This window comes from Gorilla gorilla, chromosome 7 (genome assembly GCF_029281585.2).
Source record: "Gorilla gorilla gorilla isolate KB3781 chromosome 7, NHGRI_mGorGor1-v2.1_pri, whole genome shotgun sequence".
NCBI classification, from domain to species: Eukaryota; Metazoa; Chordata; class Mammalia; order Primates; family Hominidae; genus Gorilla; species Gorilla gorilla.
In genome coordinates, this window is record NC_073231.2 from 34,762,545 (window position 1) to 34,788,462 (window position 25,918).

At 48.5% G+C, this 25,918-nt stretch overlaps 1 protein-coding gene across 9 annotated transcripts in view; it reads left to right on the forward strand.

Moving 5' to 3' along the window:
* Positions 1–25,918, forward strand: part of RBPMS (RNA binding protein, mRNA processing factor) — a 186,189-nt gene that overhangs the window by 154,858 nt on the left and 5,413 nt on the right. For 4 of the 9 annotated variants that reach the window (XR_010134954.1, XR_010134953.1, XM_063709186.1 and 1 more), the window contains exons 6-7: positions 5,171–5,301; positions 19,489–19,558. Coding sequence is in view for 4 of the 9 variants with exons in the window: in XM_063709186.1 (XP_063565256.1) it covers positions 5,171–5,301; positions 19,489–19,551 (194 nt within the window). In the remaining 5 variants the exon portion in view is untranslated. Of the gene's footprint in view, positions 1–5,170; positions 17,392–19,488; positions 19,559–25,918 lie in introns of those variants that run through there. The other 5 variants (XR_010134952.1, XR_010134950.1, XM_063709187.1 and 2 more) reach the window with 3 other exon arrangements.

The window sequence follows — 25,918 nt, forward strand, 5'->3', positions numbered from 1 at the left end:
CCAGCAGCAGTGGGGGCATCACCCACCCCAGGGAGGAAAGGATGGTGTATAGAAGGGACCCCAAACTATGAGACAAGAGACTTGAGTTCTGGTCTCAGTTCAGACATTTTAAGTTATCTGTGAGACCTTAGATAGATCTTGGTGCCTTTATGTGCATATTTCTCTCCCACCCAGAATTAATCCTCAGTCTGGCTATTTCTTCACCTGAAGGCAGGATGGAAGTATATTTTTTCATCATTCATTTTCTCAAGTATAAAGCAAATGGTTGATTTTTTTAATCTTTTTTTTTTTTAATCTTTTCTTTTTTTTTGAGACAGAGTCTCGCTCTGTCACCCAGGCTGGAGTGCAGTGGTGCGATCTTGGCTCACTGCAATCTGCACCTCCCAGGTTCAAGCAATTCTTGTGCCTCAGCCTCCCAATTAGCTGGGATTATAGGTGTGCACCACCACACTCAGCTAAGTTTTGTATTTTTAGTAGAGACAGGGTTTTCCCATGTTGGCCAAGCTGGTCTCGAACTCCAGACCTCAAGTGATCCACCCACCTCCGCCTCCCAAATTGCTGGGATTACAGGCGTAAACCACTGCATCTGGCCCAAATGGTTGATTTCTTGATATTGTCTTATAATATGGTGGTAGACACTGGTGAGCAAGAATAAGAGTGAGCTTGCCGTCCAGGAGGTAACTGCTGTGACTGGGGAGGTGCAGGATGTGGTGGAGCACAGAGAAAGTAGTCTTCTAGACTAGCAGTGCGAGACCAGGCCCCTCCCTGCCCCCAGAAGAGGCATCTAAGCAGAGCACACTGAGGAGTTAAGCTGGGTGGAAGGAGTAAGTAACTGATGAGTAAGAGTTAAGCCAGGCAAGAGGAGGGGGAGAAGAGTGCCTCTGGCAGAGGGAGCAGTGTGTGGGAGAGAGGCAGGCATAGTCATGCAATGGAAGTGACTGATCCCAGACCATGAGGGAGAACCAGATGAGAATCAGGGCTGGAGAGGAGGATGAGGGCCAGATCATTTTTGGGGTCTTATAGGCCATTACATGGAGTTTGGGCAGTATCCACAGAGCAAGAGGAAGTCATAGAAGGGTTTTAAGTGGGAGTGACATGACTGAATTAAGAGACAGGGTCTTACTCTGTTGCCCTGGCTAGAAGTGTAGTGGCACAGTCACAGCGCACTGCAACCTCAAATAAGTCCTAGGTTCGAGTGAACCTCCCACCTTAGCCTCCCGAGTAGTTGGAACTAAAGGCATGCACCACCAGGCCTGGCTGATATATATTTTTTTAAGATACGGGGTCTCGCTATGTTGCCCAAACTTGTCTCAAATCCTGGGTCCACGCGATCTTCTTCCTCCTGCTTCTGCCACCCAGAGCACTGGGATTACAGGTGTGAGCCACTGCACGCAGCCAAACTGTGTATTTTTAAAGTTGTCTTGACTTGAGTGTGGAAGCCGGGAGGGCTTTTAGGAGGCCTTTTCAGTAATCCAGTAGTGTTGGTGAAGATCAAACTGGATCGTGGGATAGATTCACCAGGACCTTGATGAAAGAATGAATGAGAGGGAGGATGGGGTGACCACCAGGTCTGTGGCTTGGGCAGCTGAGTGGAAGGTAGCATCTTGCTGAAATCTGGAGCCAACGAGGACAGGTCATTGAGGGAGCATGTTTAGTTTTGAGTATGTCGAGCATGAAGTTGCTATGGAATATTTCCAAATAGATGTTTTCAGGAGGCAAAAAAGTTCTTAAACCTTGTGTTACCAACTAAACTCAGAGATACATGGCCATACTTAAGTCCATTAAAGATTCTCCTTGTTCTTCCATCTCTCAGTTGTTTCTAAGAGTCATTCATGTTTATCTCTCTTTCAATGCGACCGTAGACTGTAAGCTTCACCTTTCTGCATCTGTTTCCTCATCTAAAACAAAAAGGCAGAAGATGATCTTCCCAAGCTCTGTAGGCTTAAACCTTCATCAGACGCTCTGCAGTTCTTTCATTTCAAAGGGATTACAGGGTGGAGTTGGAAGTTTCCAGTCCTTGTTTTTCAGAATCCAATTTGAGCTCTTCTGGTTGCATATTCTCATGCTAAGAAAAAAAGCCTATTCAGATGTATATTGTGAGCCCTCAACAACATTATCCTCAGAAGGTGCAAAAAAGAAAAGATGTAGCCAGATTGGTGCAATGGGAAAGGATTTGCCCTGCCTCTCAGGAGGGATGGATTAGGCCCAGACATAAAAGCCCTGGCCTCTTGATCTGCCCTCTTTCTGCTTACTGGGGCCTGGCTCACTCTGGGTGGTCAAGAGCCTCTTTTGTCAAGAGGAATCTCACCCCCTCCCTAAACTCCAATTCATCCCAGTGGGCCTTGGGCAGCAATCTTTGTCTTCTTTTTTCAGCCTTCCATCCTGTAAAGTTTGAGCAGGATGGGCAGTGACTCAGGAAGGTGAAACCCATCAGGGCCTTGCCTGCTCCTTCAGTGGGGAGTCCTTGTGAAGGGCTTGTGCTGTGGAAAACCAGTCTCTCTAGCTTTTGTAATTTTCTCAAGCAATGAAAAAGCAAACAAACGCAAAAAGCTTATTCTGCTTTAATACCCATTTCCATCAAAGGAGTGTATGTGTGTGTTAGGAGTGCTCAGGCTCATACTGGAAGGTTAGGTGTTGGTGAGGACTGCTTCAGGTGCGATCCTGACCTGGTCAGACCACGTATCTTTTGATGTTTATGGTAATTCCACATTCCTTCATGATGGGAGAAGGGAGACGGAGATGATAAGATGTATCAAGGGATTTATCAAGTGTAAGTTCACCTTTATCTCTTTTAGGCTTCTGCCTCACTACTACGTTACTATTACTCAGCAATTTTGAGTTTAGGGGATTTCAGAGCAAATCCTCTTTTCTGCTGGGCTGGGTTTTGTGCAAATATCAATGGTGAATTGTCTCTAAGCATCAGTAAAGAACTAATGGGAAGTAATGCTTCAGGATAAAAACAGAGAAAAGTCTGGGAAACATAAATTCCAGCAGTCAGGCTGACACTGAAATCTGATTCCAGCTTATCTCTGTTGCTTATCTCTTTAGGATCAGATATCTTAAAGGACATACTCGTTTCATTTTTAAAAGTTTCTAAAGGAAGGACCTACTGATCAGGTAACCACCTCTACCCACCCCACCCCAGTTAGCCAGGAAGATAAGGAAGGACCACTGACAGGCTGCAGGCCAAACACGTTCCCCCTGAGGGCTCTGCCGTTTGGAATCAGTTGTATGTATCAGTTTTACGGTCTTCTGCTATCACAGTGGGAACAGACAAGCATGGGCCACAGTGTACTGAGGATTTAAAAGACTCAGAATGTCTTAAAATAGCCTGGTCGCTAAACAACAATAATAGTTTGGCATTCCTGAGAATGGTTGTTTGTTTAAAATTCAAGGCATTGGTTCTGGTAGCAGTTAGTTTCCACTAGCTGGGCTCCCACGTGAGTTACTCTGGAAATCACATGGTGTCATCACAACAGGAAGCACAGGGATCTATTAAGCTCCTCCCAGCCCCTCTGAGGGTGGTCCCTAAGCCTTGGGCTACAGGCACCTACACACCCTAGAACACAGTAGATGCTGTGGACCTGATCATTTTAAGGACTCTGGTGTTGTTGCTTTCACCCTAAATAATAATGATCAGTCCACTCTTAGGGGCTTATTTCTCCCACCTAGATGCACAGGCAGTCTGTCTTTCTATCACCAAGTCCTGAGGAGGTAGTTTTTACTGCCTTGTTGAGAGGAGAAGGGAGTCGGGAAGGCCAACCAGCAACAGTATGTTAAACCACATTGTTGGGGTCCCATCATATCTGAAAATGGGTACAAACTGCCCTCTGAACGTATCATCAGCAGTCAGCTCTTGACTCCCTACCATCCTGAGAGAAGCTTGTGCCATGCAAGCTGGCTGTGGGGAAGCCTCACACAGGTTCTGCTACTTTCTGGTTTCGCCATAGAGCAGTCCCACATCACACCGAGCAAAGCAGTTTTCTGTTGCTAGCCCCCTTTTTGTATTGAAGAGTTTCGGGGGATGGGAAGGATGCAGAGACACTGGGCCTGGAATGGCTCCTTAGATGGTAGGAAGGAATAAAGTGACTCTGTTGACCTTGGATCACATGCACTGTAGACTCAGGGAAAGTACTGAATGGCAGAGTTACTAATGACTTTTATCAAATCACCTTTTGCTGACTCCCGTGTTAGTCCTGGATAGCGTCCTTGGCACACTTGATTTCAGATTTTGACAGGTGATAAAAGCACATATTGAGATTGCTGCTTCACAGGGCCCAGATTCCTTGCTATTGACTGATGTTATTTTTGCCTTTCCTGAGAAGCTCCCTCATGTGTTTGCTGTTACTTTTAATGGATTGCTTCCTGATACATGGGAGGCCCAGGCACTTGCCCTTCAATCTGGCCAACTGCAGCCTGACCTGGGTGGAATTGGAGCTGCCTGAGGAACACTTAGACCAGGCACTTGGCAATATGACTCACTTTTTTCCCCTAAAAGTTAGTCTGTAAAGAGCAACTGGAAATGTTCCTGTTTACATCTTTGTGGAGTGTAATTTTAATCAGGATTCTCAAGGTTTTTCACTTCAATTATCTGAATTTTTAAGATCTTAAATGCCCTGTGGTCACAGTATTTGGCCCTGTACTTCTGAGGGCTACATGGAAAATGCTTGATGATCATGACTGACTTGTCAGTAGTAATTATGCCAATAAACAGAAAAGTCTTCCAGTTCTGGTCTGTTGAGGCCCTGCCGTTAAGCCATGGTTTTCCCAAAGGCTCTGCAGTGGGTTCTCATGGGATATCTTTCATTGGTTCTTTCTCTCCCTTTTCCTCAGAGGGCCACATTTTCTGTTTTGTGCAGGAAATTCCCACTGTTTTGGGTTCCCCAGCTACAGTCGGAAAGACCATCAGAGTGTTCAAGGCGGAGTCCAGGCCTGAGATCTCAGCAGGCCAGACAGGCAGCAGATGCTTGTTGCTTTTCCTGTGTTATATTTTTCGTTCCCTTACTTAGCATTTGTGGGACCAAAGCCAACAAACAACAGGTTGTTAAAAGAATGAGAGTAATTTGACTTCCGACAGTGATTGGGGCTCGGGGTTGTTGGGTGTTTTGTTTTCTGATTTGAAACTAGCTGTATGGTAACCACTAACTCTCGCCTTATTCTTTTCTTGCAGATGAGCTCACAGTGCCTGCACTTTACCCCAGTAGCCCTGAAGTGTGGGCCCCGTACCCTCTGTACCCAGCGGAGTTAGCGCCTGCTCTACCTCCTCCTGCTTTCACCTATCCCGCTTCACTGCATGCCCAGGTAATTGATACCCATCGGCCAGGACTTCACTCACTTCACCACCAGTCCTTTCAAACTTGGTTCCCGAGAGCACACCATACAACTAACACCTATCCAGCTAACAGATCCACCTTCAAGAGATTAATGATCCCCTCTAAATCAAGCTGACACTCCTTCAGGACTTACGAGGATCGTCTGACAGCAATGATATCACCCACTGCCTGATGTTTGCCCCAAATGACACCTCTCTCTTCCTTAATGATCTCACCTCATATCGCACATGAGAGACCGGGGCAGGTTTATCCACCTGGCTCCCAGCTAGCTAGAGGGCATCACCAGAGTGTATACGTGTGTGCCTTGTGTGGAAGGGCTGCAGAGGAAGGTGTGTGCTAGGAGAAGGGGATATGTGCGTCTGTGCGTGTTTCTGTGTGTTGAGAGTTTTCCACTCTCGTGTACGGTGAGAAGAATCTCTGACCAAAGGGAAAGCTTCCAGGGGGGAAGGCTGTACTTTCTTAAATATGTTACAGGAAAGATTAAGGGTTCCTTCTCTCCATTTTCAGGAAACCCTGTAGAAAAGGAGATACAAGATAGTGTCTAAGATGGAATTACAGGTCAAGGTAGAGATCTCTATTCTGACCAGCTTTCTTTCTTAGTTAAAAATAGCCTGATTTTTATAAACAAACTTCCTGTTTCTCCGCAAAGATTACTGTCTACATACTAACACTTCCTCTCCCCTTGGAGAAAATATTTCTCTTAGCTTCGCTTTTAGTGCAAGTGGTAGTAATCAGTGTAAAGATTCACCTTTGGAGATCACCACTCATTCTTTGGCCTGCAAAGATTGATGACCAGTAACAAATAGAAAGTACGTACGTAGGTTTCATTTGTCTTTCTGCATGTGTAATTCAGCCTTTACATTTTAAATTTTTAAAAATTATTAGGCTGGACAGGCAGAGTTTTCGTTTGCCTGTTTTGCTCAGTGTTTGTTTACAAGGCTGGGTGAAATAAACAGCTTCCCAGAAAACCTCCTTCTGACTTAAAACTCTTTTATGTTGTACAGAATTCCCTGTCTTGATAAAGACCACCTAGAAGCAGCCCCCAGCGAGGGTTCTTGAAAGTCATGGGGTCGAGATTGTTGTTGGCTGAACATCTTTTAATTCTGAGTTACCAACACGTTGTGCGTGCATTGATGACCCGGCTTCCTGGCCTGCCCTTGGTGCCTGAGCCCCAGTAATGATTGCCCTCTATGTTGGGAGAAGAAGGGAGAAAGTAGTACAAGTAGTGAAGAAAAAAATGTAGGTGGTGGTGGTGGTTGAGAGTACATGGCACAGAAAATAAAGGAGCCAGGATTACCTGTGCCTTTGGCTTCTCCTTCCCCTGCTGCTTTTTCTTCCTTTTTCCATGTCAGTGCTTGGGAACCCTCACAACTGGCAGGTAACGGGGTCGGGATAAAATGTAAACCTATGAGTGTCTTCTGCTGAGTCATTAGGATCTTTGTAGCAGGCTGCGGATAAATATGTGGATGACATGGGGCAACTAAGAGCCCCTTTTGCTTGCCACCTCCCACCCCTGCTCTGGATGGTGTCTCCTCTTGCTAGACTGCCGGGTACAGATCATGTGGCAATTAAGGCAAATGTTAATAAATACCATGAAACAGTGGTTTGCATAGTCTTCTGAATAGCCATGGCTTTGGTTAGTCAGCAACAAAGCCTTTCACCCTTACCCTGGATAATCAAGAGTTGACAACAGCCAGAAAGTACTGGGAATAGTGGCTTTTGGCCATGACATCTGCTCATTCTTCATGCATGTAATGGGTCAAATCAGAAGTAATTCTGGAGATACGGTATGGTAAGAGAAGGGCCTAAAGAGTCTCAAGAGATTAGAAAGCATATGCCATTGTAAGGAAGGATGGGGAGAGACAGTGCCAAGATTAGATGGACTCAGCCATTTGACTTAATGGGATGCATTGCCCATGGTGGCAACCTCCCCTGGGAGTTCTTCCTTGATCTTGAGACTTTCCCAAACTGGAATCCACTTAGCTCTGCCACATCGGTCCCAGATTTGGTGGGACTCTCCTCTGGTATCAGTTTTCAACGCCACTTCTTGTTTGGAGTCATTCCCAGTGCAGTCATGGACTCTATGAACAAATACGGTTATTTAAATGTATTTGTCCAGTATGAGAATCAGAATGAACTAGTAGAGGCTTTACAGATCAGCTGGTCTGACCCATTTTACAGATGAGGAAACAGGCCTGAGAAGATGGAGGGAGTTACCCGCAATCTGAAGGGGCTCTACCATGACTAGACCCAGGTCACCTGCCTCCCAGGCCTGGCTCTTTCCACTCCGAGGTGCTGGCTCACCACAGACTTATTCTTTAATGGAATTTTGGAAAGGCCTCACTCCAGTGACTCCTTGGATCTTTCTTCTCTAAGTAGATGGGAAGCCTGTAAGAAGAGACTTGGAGGCAAAGCAAAGGGAATCAGCACTTAACCCTCACCCAAAGGGCCCAAGAGAATCTTTAGTAACTGGAGGCAGAGCAGACTGGAGCCTCTACGGGGCATCTCCCCATATTGGAGAATTCAGTCTTTGTTTTGGAAATCTTATAATGTCTTTGGAGAGGCTTTAAATAATTTTGTTTTTCTTAGCAATGTTATGCTCTATTTTGAGACATGGATTTTTTTTTTCTTCTAGTGTTTCTCTCCTGAGGCAAAGCCCAACACACCTGTCTTTTGTCCACTTCTCCAGCAAATTAGATTTGTCTCTGGGAATGTGTTTGTAACATACCAACCTACTGCAGACCAGCAGAGGGAGCTCCCATGTTGAATTTGTTTGTTAGCTATTTTCCCCCCTTTCACAAAAACTATTTCTTGACGACCTTTGAGAGATTTCAATAAAAATTTTAATCAGAGCAAAAATGAACTCAAGTAGACTGCAGCGTTTTGTTTTCATGGTGATGCAATTTTGGAGCAAAGGTGTTACTCTCTGACTGAGGTTTTGGGAGAATTGGGCCTGTGACACCAAGTCTATTTTACATAGAAGGACTCAGAACGAGCTTCCTGGAGAGGCCAGGTCCTGGAGCCGAGGCCACACTGCTGCTGCTTGTCTCTCCCTGGGCTCCCGGAAGAGCCACCAAGAGCTGCATGTTGGAAGCGTCTCATCCACCAGGAGACCTCACTTCAGCAGGGATGCTGCGTCTAGCTAGGGGAGCCCCTGTGAAACATGTGGGTGCAGTGTGCAGTCTGCCCACCGGGATCCACAGGAAGGAAGACCAGGAGACAAAGTGTCATTGAAAAGAAGTTGAGTCACATTTCTAGCTCTGCCCCGGCTTCAGCTGTGGTCTGGTACCCCTTCAGATTTCCCAGCTCTAAAGTAAGGATACTTATTTGCCATCAGATCCCATGTTTTAGAAATTATTGGATAAGGTAATAGGACTGAAAGCCTCAGTACTGACTTAATGTTTAGAGATCAAAGAGCGACCCTGTGCAGCAGACATCGGATTTCTAAGAAGATCATTAACATTTTTAAAAGTGATCACCCAGTTTACTTTCAAGATCATTGGTATTTGAAATGTGTTAATTAGGAGAGGAAACTTTCATCTGTTGCTTTCAAAAAGCTTATGCACTGAAGAGAGCACACAGCTGTTCTGTCACCTCACATTCACACACTTCCGCCTCTTAGGTTTGAGCTCATGTTCTGCTTTCAGTCTTGTTGTGATGGGCAGAGAGAAAGTCGTTAAAGTATACTGTCCTTACCACATTCTCGAAACACAACACCATACACCCTGTACTTCAGGCAGAGTCACAGTGTGGGGCCAGAAGCTTCTGTAGGTAAGTAGGACTGAGAGAGAAAGTCCTGGTTACCTGATTCCTTTTCAGAGGCCTCATTTGTCCAGAGTAACAGCAGTTCTATCGGATTTCTAATAGGGCTGCTGTACAGCTTACCTGGACATAAACCAAAGGTTTTAAAATTATAACACAGACTGCCTGAGGACAAGGCATGCGTGTCCCTTGGGATGGCTCTGTGACACACTGGAAAAATTTTAAAGGTTAAACCCAAAATAAATACAGAAGTGGACCATGGGAAGAGAGACATAGGCTAACCAGGAAGGGAGCTCACAGAGGAGTAGATGGGCCTGGGAATAGTGGGTGGACTACCTGAATTGCAGGGCTGTCCCCACCACCCCTGTATCTGAGCAGTTGCTCATCAGCAGGGTGGGACTTCCAAAAACTAGATTTTAAAAAAAGCAAATCGTATTAAGCATCTGCATCACTATGCCCTGTAGGAAATAACTGAGGCAAAAGACACAAGGACTTCTGCTTTGGTGTCGGGTATGTTTTGAATACATAGAGTGTTGGGGGGTGTCTCGAGGGCAGTGCTGCGTATGGACCTCAGTGCGCACACAGCTCCTTAGGAGTCGCCCAGCAGCGAGACAGCTGTGGATCCCCTCCAGGCGCATGGGAGGCTCACAAGGCAAGGACTCTGATGGTTTTGGCTTCCACCTCCTGTACAGTGGCCAGTGCTGTGAGGGTGGTTGGTCCCACAGGGAAACCTGTGAACAGAGTCATGTCTGGGGCCCCAGGGACATGGCTTCAACCCCTCACCTGGCAGTCCTGCCTCCCAAAAGTAAGGCAGGAGTCCGGAGATTCCCAGTGCTTGCTTCTGTGAATCTCAGGTCACTTTAGCACTTGACCCCTGACCCCAGACTGCCTTGTCCTTGAGGCCTGGGATTCCTAAGGTATATACTGTCTGCTCCAGAGCTGTGGCTGTGGCTATCCGGAAAACCACAGCTTTGAAGGACTGCAGAGCTTGCCTTTGGGGCTGTTCTGCCCAAGGCCTTCCATTGTTTTCAGACATAAATGAAATTGTTAATCCTCTGACATTTACCTTTTCCTCTCAACCTGCAGCTCTGTGAAGGTCAGACTGTGAGGAGAAGCCACCCCTTGAGCGCTCCATCTCCTGATAGTGCCAGCCTGGCCTGGTTTCCTGTTTGGTGAGGCTTTCTAGGAGCACCTGGCTTAGCTCTCACAGGAGGAGGGGCGGACGGGGAGGCCAGGCCTCATGCTCACAGCGCCAGCCTCCTGTGAGAGTGGGCTGGGTCTCCTTTCCTTTCCCAGGCCCTTCCTGGGGGCGATTTCTTTCTTTCTTTCTTTCTTTTTTTTTTTTTTTTTTTTTTTGAGGCAGAGTCTCGCTCTGTCGCCCAGGCTGGAGTGCAGTGCTGTGATCTCGGCTCACTGCAAGCTCCGCCTCCCGGGTTCACGCCATTCTCCTGCCTCAGCCTCCCAAGTAGCTGGGACTACAGGCGCCTGCCACCACGCCTGGCTCATTTTTTGTATTTTTAGTAGAGACGGGGTTTCACTGTGTTAGCCAGGATGGTCTCGATCTCATGACCTTGTGATCTGCCCGCCTCGGCCTCCCAAAGTGCTGGGATTACAAGCGTGAGCCACCGAGCCCGGCCAGCCTGGGGGCAATTTCTATGCCTGCCTCCTGATGCAGGGCCTGTGCTCTGAGCTGCGCCTTTCAGCAGAGCTCTGCGGGGCTTCATTTCCTTTCTAAGCTCATGGCAAGAATGTAGGGTGGAAAGGACAGGCTCTGGAACTCCCTGGCCAGACAGGAGCTCTGCCATTTACACGCTGTGCGACCTCAATTGAGCAAGTTTCTTAACCTCTCTGGGCTTCAGGAAAAGGGCCAATAATCTTTCACATAAACACTTAAGAGAATGCCCGGCATATTAGAAGGGCTTCATGTTTGCTTTAAAGGTAGCCCTTCCCAAGGATCTTTTAAGGGGCACTTGAATTTTCAATAAGGAGAAGGAAGCCCAGGACTAAGCCTAAGCTACCCACAAGGCCGTGACAGTTAAGACACAGGATGGCCAGCACATGTGGATGACACTAACGGGGGCTGCTAGAGACCTCACGGCTGGAGCCAAATGGAAGACTGGCAAGCATGAATGAATGACGGGAGTAAGATGAGGCATTGCAGTGACAGCACCACCCACAGCACCGATTGACAGCACCTGCCCTGCTCCTGGCAGTGTGATCTTCACAGCTTATGCCAGCACTGGGAGAGCTTATCCAAAAGAGGGCCTCCCCAAACCAGGCTGGACACGGCCACCGGAACACCCTTCTGACAGGAAATACATCCGGGGTGGAGGGGGCTGGGCAGCTGAAATCCCAGAGACGGAATGGCCCTTGCCCTCACGAGTTACTTTACACAAACCCACTGTCCCTGACCTTTCCAGCTGCAGCCATATCTCACTTTCCTATCGGAGAAACTGGAGAAAGAATCACAGGTCACCCAGCCCATTCCTCCCTGGACTTTCTGGCACTTTCTTCCCACAGTCCTTCTGCTAGGATTCTCCTCAGCCTCATTTCCAGGCAATGGAGTTACATCTTGTACTTGGGGATATTGTTCTCTTCACAGTTCTGCCGTGAAACCCAAGAATCTGCCCCCGGCCAGGCAGATGCTCTCTCCCTGGTGACCCTCTCCACCTCTTCCGTCATTTGCAGTGAGAGAGACATCAGCATTTTGTCCTTCACCCTCTTTAGAAGCAGTCCTCCAAAACCATCCGTCCAGGGTGTTAGGGAGACATGTTCTTTTGTCCAGAACTGCTGCTGCTACTGAGGCCCAGGCCTCTCCATGTTGGGCAGTTTTAGGAGGAAATGCTGTTCAGAAACCAGAGGCAGTCCCCTAGTGTATGGCTGTGTGGCTTTGGCCAGGGTCACTCACGCCAAGGAGACTTCCGTAGAAATCACAGTATTATTCAGGATTGCCAGAACATCTCAACGTGGGCCTCCTCCTGACTGGGGGCAGCATTACTCTCCATTACTCCATTACTCTCCATTTGGTACACTGTTTTCCAGGTTTCTAAGTGTGTTCCATGTTGTCCTTTGCGGAAGGTTAAACTCCCCAGATCCTACGCGCCTTCTCCCCTGTCCTTAATAGTAGTAAGAGCCCAACCCTGAGTCCCAACAAGTCGCACCTGGAAGTGCCGTCTGCGCTCGGCTCTTCCCTGGGATTAACAACCGCGTGGCCCAACTGTCACAGTCGGGTGCTGCTGAGCGCCTGGCACCTAACTGGGACTCAGTTTTTTAAATCAAACAAACCTGATTTTAATGACAGTTTCTACTCACTCTGCTAAATTTGGGATCCTAGGCAAGTTGGTTTTTAACTGCACGGAGCCTCAGTTTCCTCATCTATAAATGGGAAGAATGAACATCTCCATGGGTTTATTTTGCAGAAAACAGTAAGATGTTCAGCTTAAAGTCATAGTTATGATTAAAATAGTTCTTCCAATGCCTTCCCTTTGTCAGGATTCGATCTGGTGTGGCCCAGAGGCTCCTGAGCCCTCCCTGTAAGCTTGAGAAGCACTTAGAACACAGGGACTCCTGACCAGCACCCTGATAAGAGAAACCTAAGGGCCTGGGCTTTTTGCTTTGGTAAAGAAGAGAAACACCAGAGCCGGGGTGAGAATGGTCCGTGGCTGTGGCGGATACCGAGAGGAGGCTGTCTGGTTGGGTCAGCTGGGTGTGCACCCAAGGTTTTTTTCTTCTGTAGGCATAGGCACCCAGATGCCGTCCGGAAAGTATGTGAACTCTAACTGCTTTGGAAACAAAACCAAGGCCACAGAGAAACTTTGGAATTATAAAATGTAGCCTTCATAAAAGGGGAGAGTGAACTTTTCTGTGAAGAAAACCAATTGTGACAGTAGGGGTAAAGGAAAATCAACTCCAAATGGAATCATGTTTTATTCAGGATTTGTGCTGCCGGTGGGGAAGGCCAGACCCAGCGACAGGATGGGAAAGTGGGACACCCCAACTTCAAGCTTTGTGCGTTCTGCCACGAAGTTCTATGCGCTTCACTGAGCTCAGCTCCTGGGGACCTCTAATGGCCCTTGATAGCAAACATAGTTAAAAATTAACAGACTGACAGAATTAAATATGGATGACAAGCAACCACTGTGGACTTAATCTGACACAGGGTGTTACACGCTTGGGTGCTTTTAACCCAAGTGGCATCTCAAGTGAACTTCTGAGATGTCTGGGCACATTTCACATGCCTGTTTGGAAGCAGAGCCTAGCTTGTGCTTAGGACAGACAGGAAAAGAGTCTAAGAGCCCAGGAGAGAAAATTCTCCCTGGAGGCTTTTGTTTCATTAAACCCAGCTTTGATCAGGCTTACCAGGATGTACTCACAGTCCTACGACCTTGTCCTTGTGGTCTAGACCTTGTCCCTGCCTGGGCTCGGACCTCAGTAGCACCTGCCATCGTGACTGGAAGATCCGGCAAGAGCACAAGGCCAGCGGGGAGCATGGCCTCCTCCAGCTAGGACTTTCTTGCTCACCTCTTTTCCAGCTGTTGGGGCAGGTGAGATGGCAGCCTTAACCAAGGACCGAGTCATACAAATCTTGGCATTCTGCCTAGATCATAGCGACTTAATTGCCCTAGGCAAGGAGTATTAGGTGCCAGACAGGTAGTGAAGAATGCTGATGGCGTTTTCATGCCTGAGTCTGCTGAGAAAGAGTATAGGCTGCCGATTCTGGGGGGCAGGGAGAAGAGGAGCGGTTCCTTTACAAGAGGGCCTCATTTCATGCAGCAGCGAAATTCCTAAAAAGTGTTCTTCCAGTTTTGGTGAGTGCTTTTTTAGAAATGGAGGTGAGGGTTACTGTTTAAAAGAATCTTGCAATCAGCGCTGTAAGGAAGACAATCTTTTTGTATTGCACATCATCCTTCCAGCCTATTCGATGAGTTTGGAGTTTCTTGGACCAGATTATGCTGGGCTTGGCAGCCTCTCTTCAGCCTGGCAGTCTCTGACAGAGCTTGCTGTAATGGCCTAACGTGCTTTATTTGGTGATGCTACCCAAAAGTGGATCCTGAGGTCTGGAGCGAGTAGGGCAGAGCTGATGGTAGGTAGTCACTGTGTGAGTGGTTCCCTGCAGTTGCTCAGTGTTGGGAATGAGCCCCACAGCGAACTTCAGCGCTCCATTCTAGGGAGAGTCATGGAAACCTGCCTGAGAATATCCATGCCTTCAAAACATTAACCCATTAGTTTGAGATAACATTCTTGTCATTTACATAAAACAACTTGTTCAAGCTACTGTGGGTTTTGTTTTGTTTTGTCTTTTGTTGAGGAAGTCTCCCTCTGTCACCAGGCTGGCATGCAGTGGCGCCATCTCAGCTCACTGCAACCTCCACCTCCCAGGTTCATGCAATCCTCCTGCCTCAGCCTCCTGAGTAGCTGGGACTACAGGCGCACACCACCACACACAGCTAATTTTTTGTATTTTTAGTAGAGATGGGGTTTCACCATATTAGCCAGGATGGTCTCTATCTCTTGACCTCAATCTACCCGCCTCAGCCTCCCAAAGTGCTGGGATTACAGGCATGAGCCACGGCGCCCTGCCCAAGCTACTGTTATTAACTATTTTGTTCAAAGAGGGATAGCTGACTTCTGAATGTGGTGCAGGGGAAACCTGCATTCAGGTACAGCATCTGCACTAGGGAAGGTGAGAGAAAATCTGTAGCTGCTCCATGTACATGAGACATCAGAGCACTAGCCGGTTTGGTGGTCTGTCTTCCAGCTCGAAGCATGCAAATGGCACAGCCCAGCCTCTTAGATCCACCAAATGCTACCACTGGAAGGGACCTTCCAGACCAGCGTTTCTCAACACCCACAGGGATTCACAGCTGTTCCATAATCCAGAGATCCTGCAGTCAGATAAACTTGGGCAGCACAGGTCTAGATCAAGTCAAACAGGTTTATTTTGGAACTTCTTGGAGCCGTTACTGTGCCCACATGTATCAAGAAACTGCTGAAGGGACCAAATTGTGCATTTCTCTCTAATGTCCTTGACATTAGAGCATTTCTAGACCAGTGTTCTTCCAGCCATACTTTTCGAAACCTTAATTAAAAGCAGCATCTCTCAGACTTGACCATGTGCCTGGTGATCACCTGGGGGGCTGGTTACAGTGTCGTTTATTGGATGCCTCTTCCAGAGTTTTGGCATTTCTGACAAGTTCCCAGGTGATGCCGATGGTCCAGGAACCTGAGAACCACTGGTCTAGGCTTACCCCTTCATTCCCCAGAGAAGAAAACAGTCCAACCAGAGAGTATTTGCTTTCAGTGGTGACTATTAATTGAGCCGGTCACCTGCTAAGCACTTCTCGTGACTCTTTCTAAGGGCAAGTATGATAGTGGGATTCAGCCCCTAGAAAGGGGATAGCGCAATGCAAATCATTACTGTAGAGTTTTACCCTGTGCCAGTCACTCACCACTGCAGAAGGGTTGGTACTTCAGACAGGGCGTCCTCCTGAGACTAGTCAAGGTCTTCCTGTCCTTGGCATCAGTATTAGGAACATAAATTCTGTCTGTATTTAATCCTCTGGCCCTTCATTTTCTCATCTATAAATGGAAGAGGATGGAAATTATTTTTATGGGTGGGTACCGCTTTCTCTAGCATTCCATTTGATTTTTACTCTGAGTTGCTTCTTTTTCTGGGTATCTTGGTGCTCTCCTGTTGTCCAATCTGTCACCATGCTGAGTGCTGGAGGCTTACAGTGTTAGCCATGCAGGGGCACTGCATTTTCAGAGCATTCCTGAAGAAGAGGGATGGTAGAATCCCAAACAGTGTGGCCCTGGGTAGTGAACTGTAACATGGTAATAATTTACCACTATTGTTCAGTTCTAGTGGAGAAGATTTCCAGGGTCGTCCACGTTGCCTTAGATGTCACATGCTGTGTGAAGTGCTTAGCGCGGTCTCTGACGCAGACTAAATGTCAGGGTCAGTTTGGTTAAGTATATTGTGTTAAAGCTTCTCACAGGGTCTTGAGAAGCCCCTGGAATTGTGTGCAAGACTGTGAGTGTGCACATTTGAGAGAGAGAACTATGGGAGGAGAGAGAGAGGGTGTGTGTTTGTGTACACATACGTTTTCTGCACATGGCATGAAGAAATGTGAGGGGCCGCTGCCTTGCATGGAAGGCCAGCCCTTGTCACATTATTCTAATGAGGAGCCCTAAACTAGCCTGCTGAACTGTTTGGAGAGGACCTTGACGCAGGCAGTCTGGAGGGAACTGTAGGTTTCCCGGTTAAGAAGAATTGTAAAGCAGCCCTTATGGGATGGGCAGGAGTGACCTGGGGCCAAAAGCCCAGCAGAACAAGCAGCCCGAATGGGGCTAAGAGAGAACCCTCTCCTCATTACCCCCCCACAGTGATGAGCGCAGAGCAGCTTGTTCCCCCCAACCGGGCCGGCTGCCCGAACTCTGCTGTGCACCATGAGCCCTGCCGCTCTGCCCGGCTGTGGTGCGGGAACCTGGATGAGCCGTTCAGACTTGGCCAGGGGGGCACTGCCCTCTGCTGGAAGCTGGGCGCAGTGGAGCCTCTCAGGCTGGAAGAGGAGGCAGCCGTGGGTGTCTGTGGATGCGGTGAGAAGAGCCCCCCACTTGGCAAGCACGTAGTGTCCTAGCCTGAGACACAAGAGCAATGAATTCAGGGGTCTGTGTCCGCCACCCGCCACCACATCCACTGTGAGGAGCAGCCACCTATTGCATCACTGGCGTCCTCACCCCTCAGCTGAGCACAGCCTCCCCTGGACCCCACAGCTCGGAACCCGCCTTCATGTCACTCTGGAGTGCGCCTCGACCAGGGTGACGAGAGCCTGAAGACGGGCTGCACGCTCGTCCCCAACCCTGCAGGCACCTGTGCGAGTGAGAACGTGAGGGCTGTGTGCGAGAGCTGGTCAGAGAGGCTGGGGCAGGGCTTCCTTCTCGCAGTCACCTGCACCGAAAGCAGAACCATGCCATCCACTGTGCGGCTCTCCTCCCCGGGCAGCCCTCCCCTTCCTGTGTCTCCTGTGAAACACCGTCATGTCTTGGCCTCGTCGGGGCTCAGCGCCCCAACCCACACCCAGGCCGCACCAGTCACACCACTGCGCTCCACACTGACCCAGTGCACACAGACCCATCACCCTCTACTGTGTGTTTAGGTGTCCAGCCCCCCACCTGCCATGGGGGCTCTGTGTCCCCGCCCCGTCCTTTCCCACCTATCTCAGGAAGGCAGCTCCAACTCTGCTCTTTGCTTAGTGAGCAAGTGGATTCAGATGCACCAGGCCGTGAGCCGTGGGTAGGTATAGAGTTCTTTCTTCTCCCCACCTCTGCCCTCCCTCTCCTCCCCTGGACTCTTCTGTCCCCTTCCCTGCCCGCCCCTACCTCACCCCCATCTTCCCCACTCTTGCCCTCCTTCTTTTGTTCTGAACACACTTCTAATTTCCCAGAGGAGTGTTTTCTAGCCTCCCTGCATGGGAAAAGTTTCTGACCCTTGTCCCTGTAATTGCAATGAGTGTTGGGAGTGACCCCAGCCCTGCCTTAAATGAGCTTTGGTACCTGCTGGTGGCCCTGAGGACAGCAACTTTGCCTCTCCCTGATACTGGGGACCCTGCTCTAGCTGGTCATCTGATCTCTGGTCATATCTGGCATGGTCGCCAGAAGAGACCCAATGCACAGGCAGCCTGACGGAGTCGTGGTGCAGGCAGAAGCTCCGGTGTGTCCTAAGCCTGCGTTTCCTGACTCAGGCCAGCGAGGAAAGAACCGCTCGTGAGGAGGCCCATGGGGAGGAGGAGATTCCCAGGCCACCTTGTGCTCGGACCAGGGACAAGGTCGGGGTGCTGTGTCGGATTTCTCTAGGACCCAATTTCTAGACATCCCTGCTTTTAGAATCAAGTTAGGGGATCTCGTGGGGCCTCATCCTGGATTCTGACCCCACTGGGCTCTGTGACCAAGGTCATTGAGAATCCCCAGACTTCAGCTGGTGCCCACACCTGTAAAACAAGATGAGGCAGGAGCTTTCCACCAGTCCCTTCAGAGCCCTGCGTTGTGCAGTGCTGCCTCCCAGACCCCCCCTGCACCTCCATTTCAGCCAATGGCTCTTGCTTCATCATTAAGCTTTGGAGATCTCAGTAAGTCCTCCTCTGCCACCCTGCGGGAGGGCATCGCCTCACCTGGCCCCACAGGCCTCACCTTCTCCACTCCCAGCAGCACTTCTGGGCTGCTCATGGTGGTCATGGGGAGACCATGCCGCCTCCATGTGAAAGGAAGAGCAGTGGGAGGCGGGCATCTCTTGCCTGTGTCCAAAAACTAACATGGCCAGTGATGGATGCCGTTAAAGACAAACTGCGCTTGCCCTTTTGGGTGTTTTGTTTTGTTTTTTGTTTGTTTTGAGATTGAGTTTCATTCATTGCCCAGACTGGAGTGCAGTGGCGCAATCTCAGCTTACAGCAACCTCCCCCCTCCTGGTTCAAGCGATTCTCCTGCCTCAGCCTCCCAAGCAGCTGGGATTACAGGCATGCATGCCCACGCCCAGCTAATTTTGTATTTTTAGTAGAGATGAGGTTTCTCCATGTTGGTCAGGCTGGTCTTGAACTCCTGACCTTAGGTGATCCGCCCACCTTGACCTCCCAAAGTGCTAGCATTACGGGCGTGAGCCACCACACCCATTTTTTTTTTTTTCATGTTTTCCTTGGCATAGGACCTGGAATATGCTGCCAGGTGGGCAAAGTGTTGCTCAATGCACCTGTGTTTGCGGCTGCCCTTCCACTTTAGAAAGCTAATGGAAGAGACAGGGCTGCTGGTCCCAGCTCGGAGGCTCCTTGCTAAAGGCTGTAGGCCCATCTCCTCAGTAGGGTGAACAGAGGGCCTGGGGTACCAGACACCCACAGTGCCAAGAAGCTGGAACCCTTTTTTTAAAAGAACAGGAACAGAATCGCAAACTAGTCCTGGCCAGGCCACTGGTGTGGATGGGGTCATGAACTGCCCCTTCCTTACCAAAGCAGCTATGTTTCCACACTCTGCTTAGAAAGCCATTAGATAGCCTTTCACCAGCCTAGGCCTGGGAAAAGGAATTCGCTGTGCCGGATCTTAGCCTCAAATGGCTGCTAACCTTTAAGAGGAGGATGAGAGCAGAGGAGTTGGTGGAACCTCGGGCACTTCTCGAGGTGGGTGCTTTCCTCAGAGAGCTTGCCCGTGTGTTCATAAAGGTGTGTGGAACGCCTCTCAGGACACCGCTCTGATGCTTTTCAGCCCCTTGGGGAAGAGACCCTCACAGGCTAGTGTGAGTGGGTACCATCTTGGAACAGTAGGGAAGTGGTAGCCAAGCAGGACCCTCCGTGAGAATGGGAATATGCTGGGGAGCCCTGGCTCACGGCCTTCTCCCATGTCTTTTCAGATGCGCTGGCTCCCTCCCTCCGAGGCTACTTCTCAGGGCTGGAAGTCCCGTCAGTTCTGCTGAATACTATGTAAGTACTCGCTTTCCTTTGGAATGTGCGAAGCCCCTAGAACACATCTGTACATGGTGGGTGCGCCATGAACGCAGCTCTCCTCCTTTCTCTGCACCCACACCTTATGCACCTCCTTTGATTGTCCATCTTTGTTAAACTCACTTGAACTACATAGCAGTGCATCTTTTCCGAGAGGAAATTTTCACCTAGGTACGGGTGCTAGTCTCTTTGAATCTAACTTAGGAAACCAGTACCTGGCCTCCCCACTTAAAAATAAGCAGTCAGTGCTAATTTCTGTAGAACAGCTGTCAGAACATTTTATTACCTAATTGTAGTTCACCTGCTGCCAGCATTAAACCAAAACCTTAAGTTGCAGGAATAGTCATCCACTAATTTGCACAGTAGTTGATTATGGGAGATTTATTAGAATGAGTTTCCCTGCATACATCATATCCAAAGTACTAATTGTTATAAAATACCTCCTTTTCCTACCAAAGGTGCAGTGCACAGTTCCAGCAGGCTTTCCTTTAAGGTTTTCATCATGAAGGAAGCACTATCCTAAATGGGCATTTTTGTGCCATTTTAGGCCTAACGTTGCTTCAGAGAACTACCAAATGCCTTTTCTCCATTTCTACAAAATACCAAATGCCTTCTGTAATTCAGAAATTCTGAATTTCTGTTAAGTACAAGGCACTGTTCTTCTAAACTCTAATTTAGTATGTGAATTTGGAGAGTCTACTTAGAGTTAAGTTTTCAGAATGTTTTAGTTCCACCATCAGTCTTCTCTTGGTTTACACAGTTCCTTCATGAAATAGGAAGAAAAATGAGAAGAGGGAGGGGCCTGATCCTCATCCTGTTAGAAATGCTAAAGAGATCATGGCAAACCTGTGCACCTGATTTTACAATAGTGTCATGGGCCTTTCCTTGGAGACTTCTATTGTAAGATAAAAATACTTCCAAACTAAACTAGTGTTCTTTTCTTTTTCTACCATTAATACTGAGTCCATGTGCTTTTGTTAGATCATTTGAAGCCATTTAGATAGACTCTTCTGGAGAGGCATTCTGTGGAAAGAACAGGCCCCTGGTCAACTTAGATTCCACTTAATGGAGAAATGTTTCAGACCTCTCACAAGAAAAAGACACTAGAGCTGAACTCGCGCAGGTCAGTGCCTGTCAGTGAAGAAGAAAGAGAGCATTAATAAGATTTTTAAAGAGTGCTAGGGTTTATTGTACAAGGTAAGTTGCCCTGTTGACCTGAAGTCTCAGTTGGTGGGTCAGGTCACCTTCAAGATCTGGGAGGACTGCTGAGTGTGGACTTCATGTTTGAAGTTCTCATCACGCAGGAGGCCGGCCGGCCCTTTTGGATGAGCTCAGGTCCGAGTCAGAAGACCCCTTCTGTGTTCGCAAAGGAGAGGTCTCAGCAGACAGTAGAGAGATGAGTAATGGGCATGAGAGTGTCAGAAGCCCACAGACGATTCTCAGAGCAGCCAGTCATAGCCCAGCAGCCACCTGGCCATTCACGGCTCTTTCTCTGATGGCAGGGATAGGAAAGTTGAGAGAGAGCGCTCTGTGCTTTAGGACATCAGCATCAGGAAGCTAAAATTGTATCTACTCTTCCTCTAACCCAATGTATTTCATATTTTAACTCAAATACTTCATATTCGAGTGGGGCCAAATAATAATAGTTCTCAGGGGCAATCGCAGGTGAAGTACACAAATCCTTCCAAGGTCAGTGAAACAAATTTCTTTACCCAAAGAATCTCAGAGCCTTTATTACCATATGAACATCATGAATATTTAAGAGGAGGGGGCTCTGGTACACGGTGTTCCTCAAGCTTACTTGAAACCAGGTCATCCTTTTTTCACAGAATCTTAGGAGACTAATGTTTCATGCCTGGGGGAACCATATCCTAACCTCTTAGCCAGAAACGAAACCAGAGGCCCCCATATATAGAGATCCTTGGATGAGTATTCATGTGTGATACTGCTCATTAATCTGTGATGATATTTAAAAACCCAGACAATGTAGTAGCTTTTCTTGTACTACTTTTGTTTGTCCCTTATTCTGAAATTACATGTCATGTGTGTGCGCGCATAAGTATCCTTCTTAAATGGTAGTGTTAGGAAATGGTAATTGTCTCTTAAATGTCCTTTATTAACAATTCATGATAGATAAAATGTTCTTTTAAAATGTTTAATTATTTTGGGAATTCTAAAAGTTTGCTTTTTAGGAGAGATTTTTTTGCTCCAGGGAATACCATTTTTAAGCCATAAGACTATATCTGAGATATAGTCTAGGGTCTATGAAGTCCAGAATTTTGTAAGTCCATGTTTCGTCTTCATATGCCCATAATTGACTTTTAAATACAGATCCCAAAGCCTTACTTATTTGGTTGCATAGGAACCTCCCCGTCACCATGGTGCCCAGCACTGCCTTACAACTCCAGATGGCACTGAGCGGACCCTGCTGTGAGCACCTCCCTATTCCATGACAGTGTGTTGAGCTCTCCATTGTCAGAGGCTGGTAGGGTGTTCAGCTAGAGGTGCCTAGGATGAGGTAACTGGAAATTCTGAAGCACACAAGAGAAGGCATGGCTTGAAACATTGACCTGACCCTCAGCATAAACTGACCATTGAGGAAGTTCGTGAAACTGGAAGAGAGGCCACTTGCCAAGCACATCTGAGAGCCAAGAGTCAGCAGAGAAAGAGCAGCCCCCAGAGAGTGGAGAGGGGGCTGGAGAAGCAGGGGGCGCCGGCCACTTCTGTCAGTCAGATGCTTTAGGAAAGTCAAGCATGGTGAGAGAAGACCTTCAACCTGGCAATTTCAGTTGGTAGAGAAGTGGGCAAAGGATGTTGGCCTGGGACCTAAGGAAGGGCTTTTTTCCCCTTAAGAATTTATGTAGGCCACAGAGAAGACATCCATTGTGAAGCAGTTGCGTGGGTTCCAGTGACAGAGATCCTGGGTTTCATTTGTATCTGCTCACCTAATTTTTTTCCAAATCATTTCTCACAGACCCTTCAGCAATGGCTACTAGAAGGACGAACAATTGCCCTCCTTTGGAAGTACGGCTAATAAAAGCCCTAGATCCGAATAAGATCCGAATAAGAATATGTAATGGACCAGGCGCAGTGCCTCACGCCTGTCATCCCAGCACTTTGGGAGGCTGAGGCAGGCGGATCACTTGATGCCAGAAGTTTGAGACCAGCCCAGCCAACATGGTGAAACCCCGTCTCTACTAAAAATACAAAAATTACCCAAGCATGGTGGTGGGCGCCTGTAATCCCAGCTACTAGGGAGGCTGAGGCAGGAGAATCGCTTGAACCCGGGAGGCAGAGGTTGCAGTGAGCCAAGATCACGCCACTGTACTCTGGCCTGGGTGACAGAGCAAGACTCTGTTGCAAAAAAAAAAAAAAAGAGTATGTAATGTCTCCCGTGGATGAATCATTTGTTCTGAGCTAAGCTTGGGCCATGGGCCAGACTCCTTCCTCGGAGCCTGTGGGGAGCAGGTGAGGAAGGAGTATGGATAATGGTGCCCGTTACTCCTGCACGCAGGGGAGTCTAGTCTCCCAGCCCATCTAAAGTTAGACTAGCTCAGTGCGGATCTATTATTTCAGCTCCTTCTAGTCTCTTGGATCAAGTCCTTTCCAAGATGGCCCATAATCCAAGCTGTGTAATCTTAGGCAAATGTAAATTAGAATTGGAAACAGTGGTGCTGATGAGCTAATATAAACATTTTTAAACCAGAACAAGTCTGTCAAAAAGGCCAAATGAAAGGCGCATACCATTCATTGGCAGAGGCCCACATGGCTCTCTCCGTTCGGCGGGGAGGGCTTTCTTCCCCATCTCGCTTTCCCAGCACGGAAAGAACAGAAGACGAGCAGGAGTGATGCCGTCCTTCCAAATCCTCAAAGGCCAGCACTCCCAGAGGTCCTTCAAGGATTTTTCATTTATGTACTTGGACTTCTTAGTGCTAAAGAGAAATCAGTGACTAGACTAGATATGTAAATAAGAACTTTATTCTCTAGACAAACATTTGTTGTGTCTGCTGTGTCCAAGATACAAAAATGAAAAAACAGGCCTGTGCCCCTCAGGAGCTTAAGTTCTAATGGCAGAGAACTGTGGACACATGTACAGGAGAGGGAGTTACCACTCACGATCCTGCAAGACCAGCCTGCTGTGAGGAGAGCCAAGCTGAGGGCATGTACAGGCCATGTGCATGCTGTTCCTGTGGCATAAGCAAGGCCATCAGGAGAGGGGGGGTCAGAGGGGGACAGGGTGTTACTGGTGTTTTAATTTGCTCCGCCTCTTGCTGATGGATGGTGTTGAGTCTGGCCACAGGCTGTGTCTGCATCACTAGAGTTTTGCTGATGGTTCAGCCATGTGCCAGAGAGCCCAGAATACAGAATCACGATTGAGAATTGTCAGTTTCCCAGATACACTGAGAACAGGAGAGCATGAGCAATGCTGCTGTCACTCCTTACATGCAGTGAGAGAGAGGCAGCTTTCCTTGATGGATATTCAGAGTTGAACTGTTCGTGAAAGGGAAGAACCAGCATTTGGGAGCCAAGTGGGGTGTAGGGGGACGTCTTCTTTCAGGACTCTTGAAATTTTCCTGGCCATGGACCGGGACCAGAGCCCAGAAATTATAAGCACATGTAGTTACAGCCTCTCCAGATTGGAGAAGGAAATGGCAAGAGAGAACATGGCGGAATTTGGAGCTATTTTTCCCTTCTCTTCTGTTTTGGGTGGAACGGCCTTGCCTGTCTTTGGCTGTGAGCTTGAGTCATCCTCAGTAGAGTCCCAGATGCTGGTGCCCAGGTGGAGCTTAGAGCTTAACAAGGAGGAAAGGCACTGGGGCTCCAGAGGCCCAGACAGCTGTGGTGGCTCCTGCTGTCACCCTGGCCTCCCCTTAGGAGAAAGCCACCTGTCCATGTCATGCTGTCACACTGCGGTGCACCCAGCAACCAGTACGAGGCTGCGAGGTCTGCACATCACACCTAAGGCTACTAACGCCATAACTGTCCGTCATACCTAAGGCTAATACGGTGAGCAGCTGCAGCGTCCTGGGGAGGAGATGGGTAATAGGTAATCAAATAGACATAATAGTTTGGGTGGTGATAGTATTCAGGGAATAAATAATAAGGCCAGGTAAGCAGCTCAGTGTTGTGGTGCGGCCAGCACTTCTGGTGCCTTCTGCTTCAAGGTAGCAGAGCAGGCAGGGTCCGCCTGAGAAGGTAACATCTCAGCAAAGACCTAGAACTTCACCAGCTTTATACGGGGTTTTTCAGAACACATTCCACTTTAGTGAGGCTTGGAAAATATTTAACTCCTGTAATCTTAAAGTAAATGGACTGGAAGTGCAGCAGGCTTGGCTCCCATGCGGCGCGGCACTAAGGAATCACTGGGAGAGCGCGCAGGGCCCTCCTCAGAGACCTTTCTCTATTTTCCCAGTGAGGAGACGCAAGCCTGGTTCTGCAATTCTTTCCAGCTCTGGAGTCTGTTATGGTTCCCATCTGAGCTCTAAAGGTAGGGGTGGGCCTGAAGACCCTCCACACTGCCAGTCCTGTGGACGTGGTGGGTGCCCCTCTAGCCACCACTGTCCTCCGGACTGTGCCACATCACAAGCACTTACCGAGCTCCTCTACAAACCACGTGACAACCAAATGCAGTGAAAACTGCGGCCCCCCAACCTGCTCCTGCCCATTGTGTTTTCTGTGGATCTGTCTGGAGTCCTTGGAGACTCCTGAGCATGTGCACTGGCAGAGCTGCCTGACTCTTCCCTGGAAGAAGTTCAAAGAGGGTAGCCACGTGTTCAGACCAGGCCATGGGGTCTGGGGGCTCCGCGACTCCTGAGAGCAATTCCTGGCTGGACTCTGGCTCATGTTACTGCCCCCCCTCCCCCCCAGGTAACCCCGGGGGTGCAGACAACTGTTGTTGAGGTCCCAGGAGCGGGTTGTCCCCTATGCTCCTGGGGACATGGAGGAGAGGGAGGGTCCCAGGATCCCAGTACTTGTATGAGTCGCACTGATTAGCTGAAGCCCAGAGGCTTCTTAATCATCCTAAAAATACAGCCTCCCGGGAAGTGTGGCCTGGCTCTGCAGCTCTGGGTGGCTCGTGCTCTCCCTCCTGTGTGGAGGGGGCCTGGAGAGGTTGGGTGAGCTGATCGGTTTCATGTGCAAAGATGATTATTTTCCTGTTCTCAAGTAACCCAACTTTTGCTAGGAAACTAGAATCATCTAATGTTGCATAGTGAAGTTCTGGGGAAAATGTTTTCTTCCTTAAATCTGAGGAGAGAGATGTCCTAGGAAGGTAGTCTTCAGGCTCACCCTTGATTCCAGAGCTGGGTTTCAGCACACGCAGTCCCCTCTCCCTGAAGA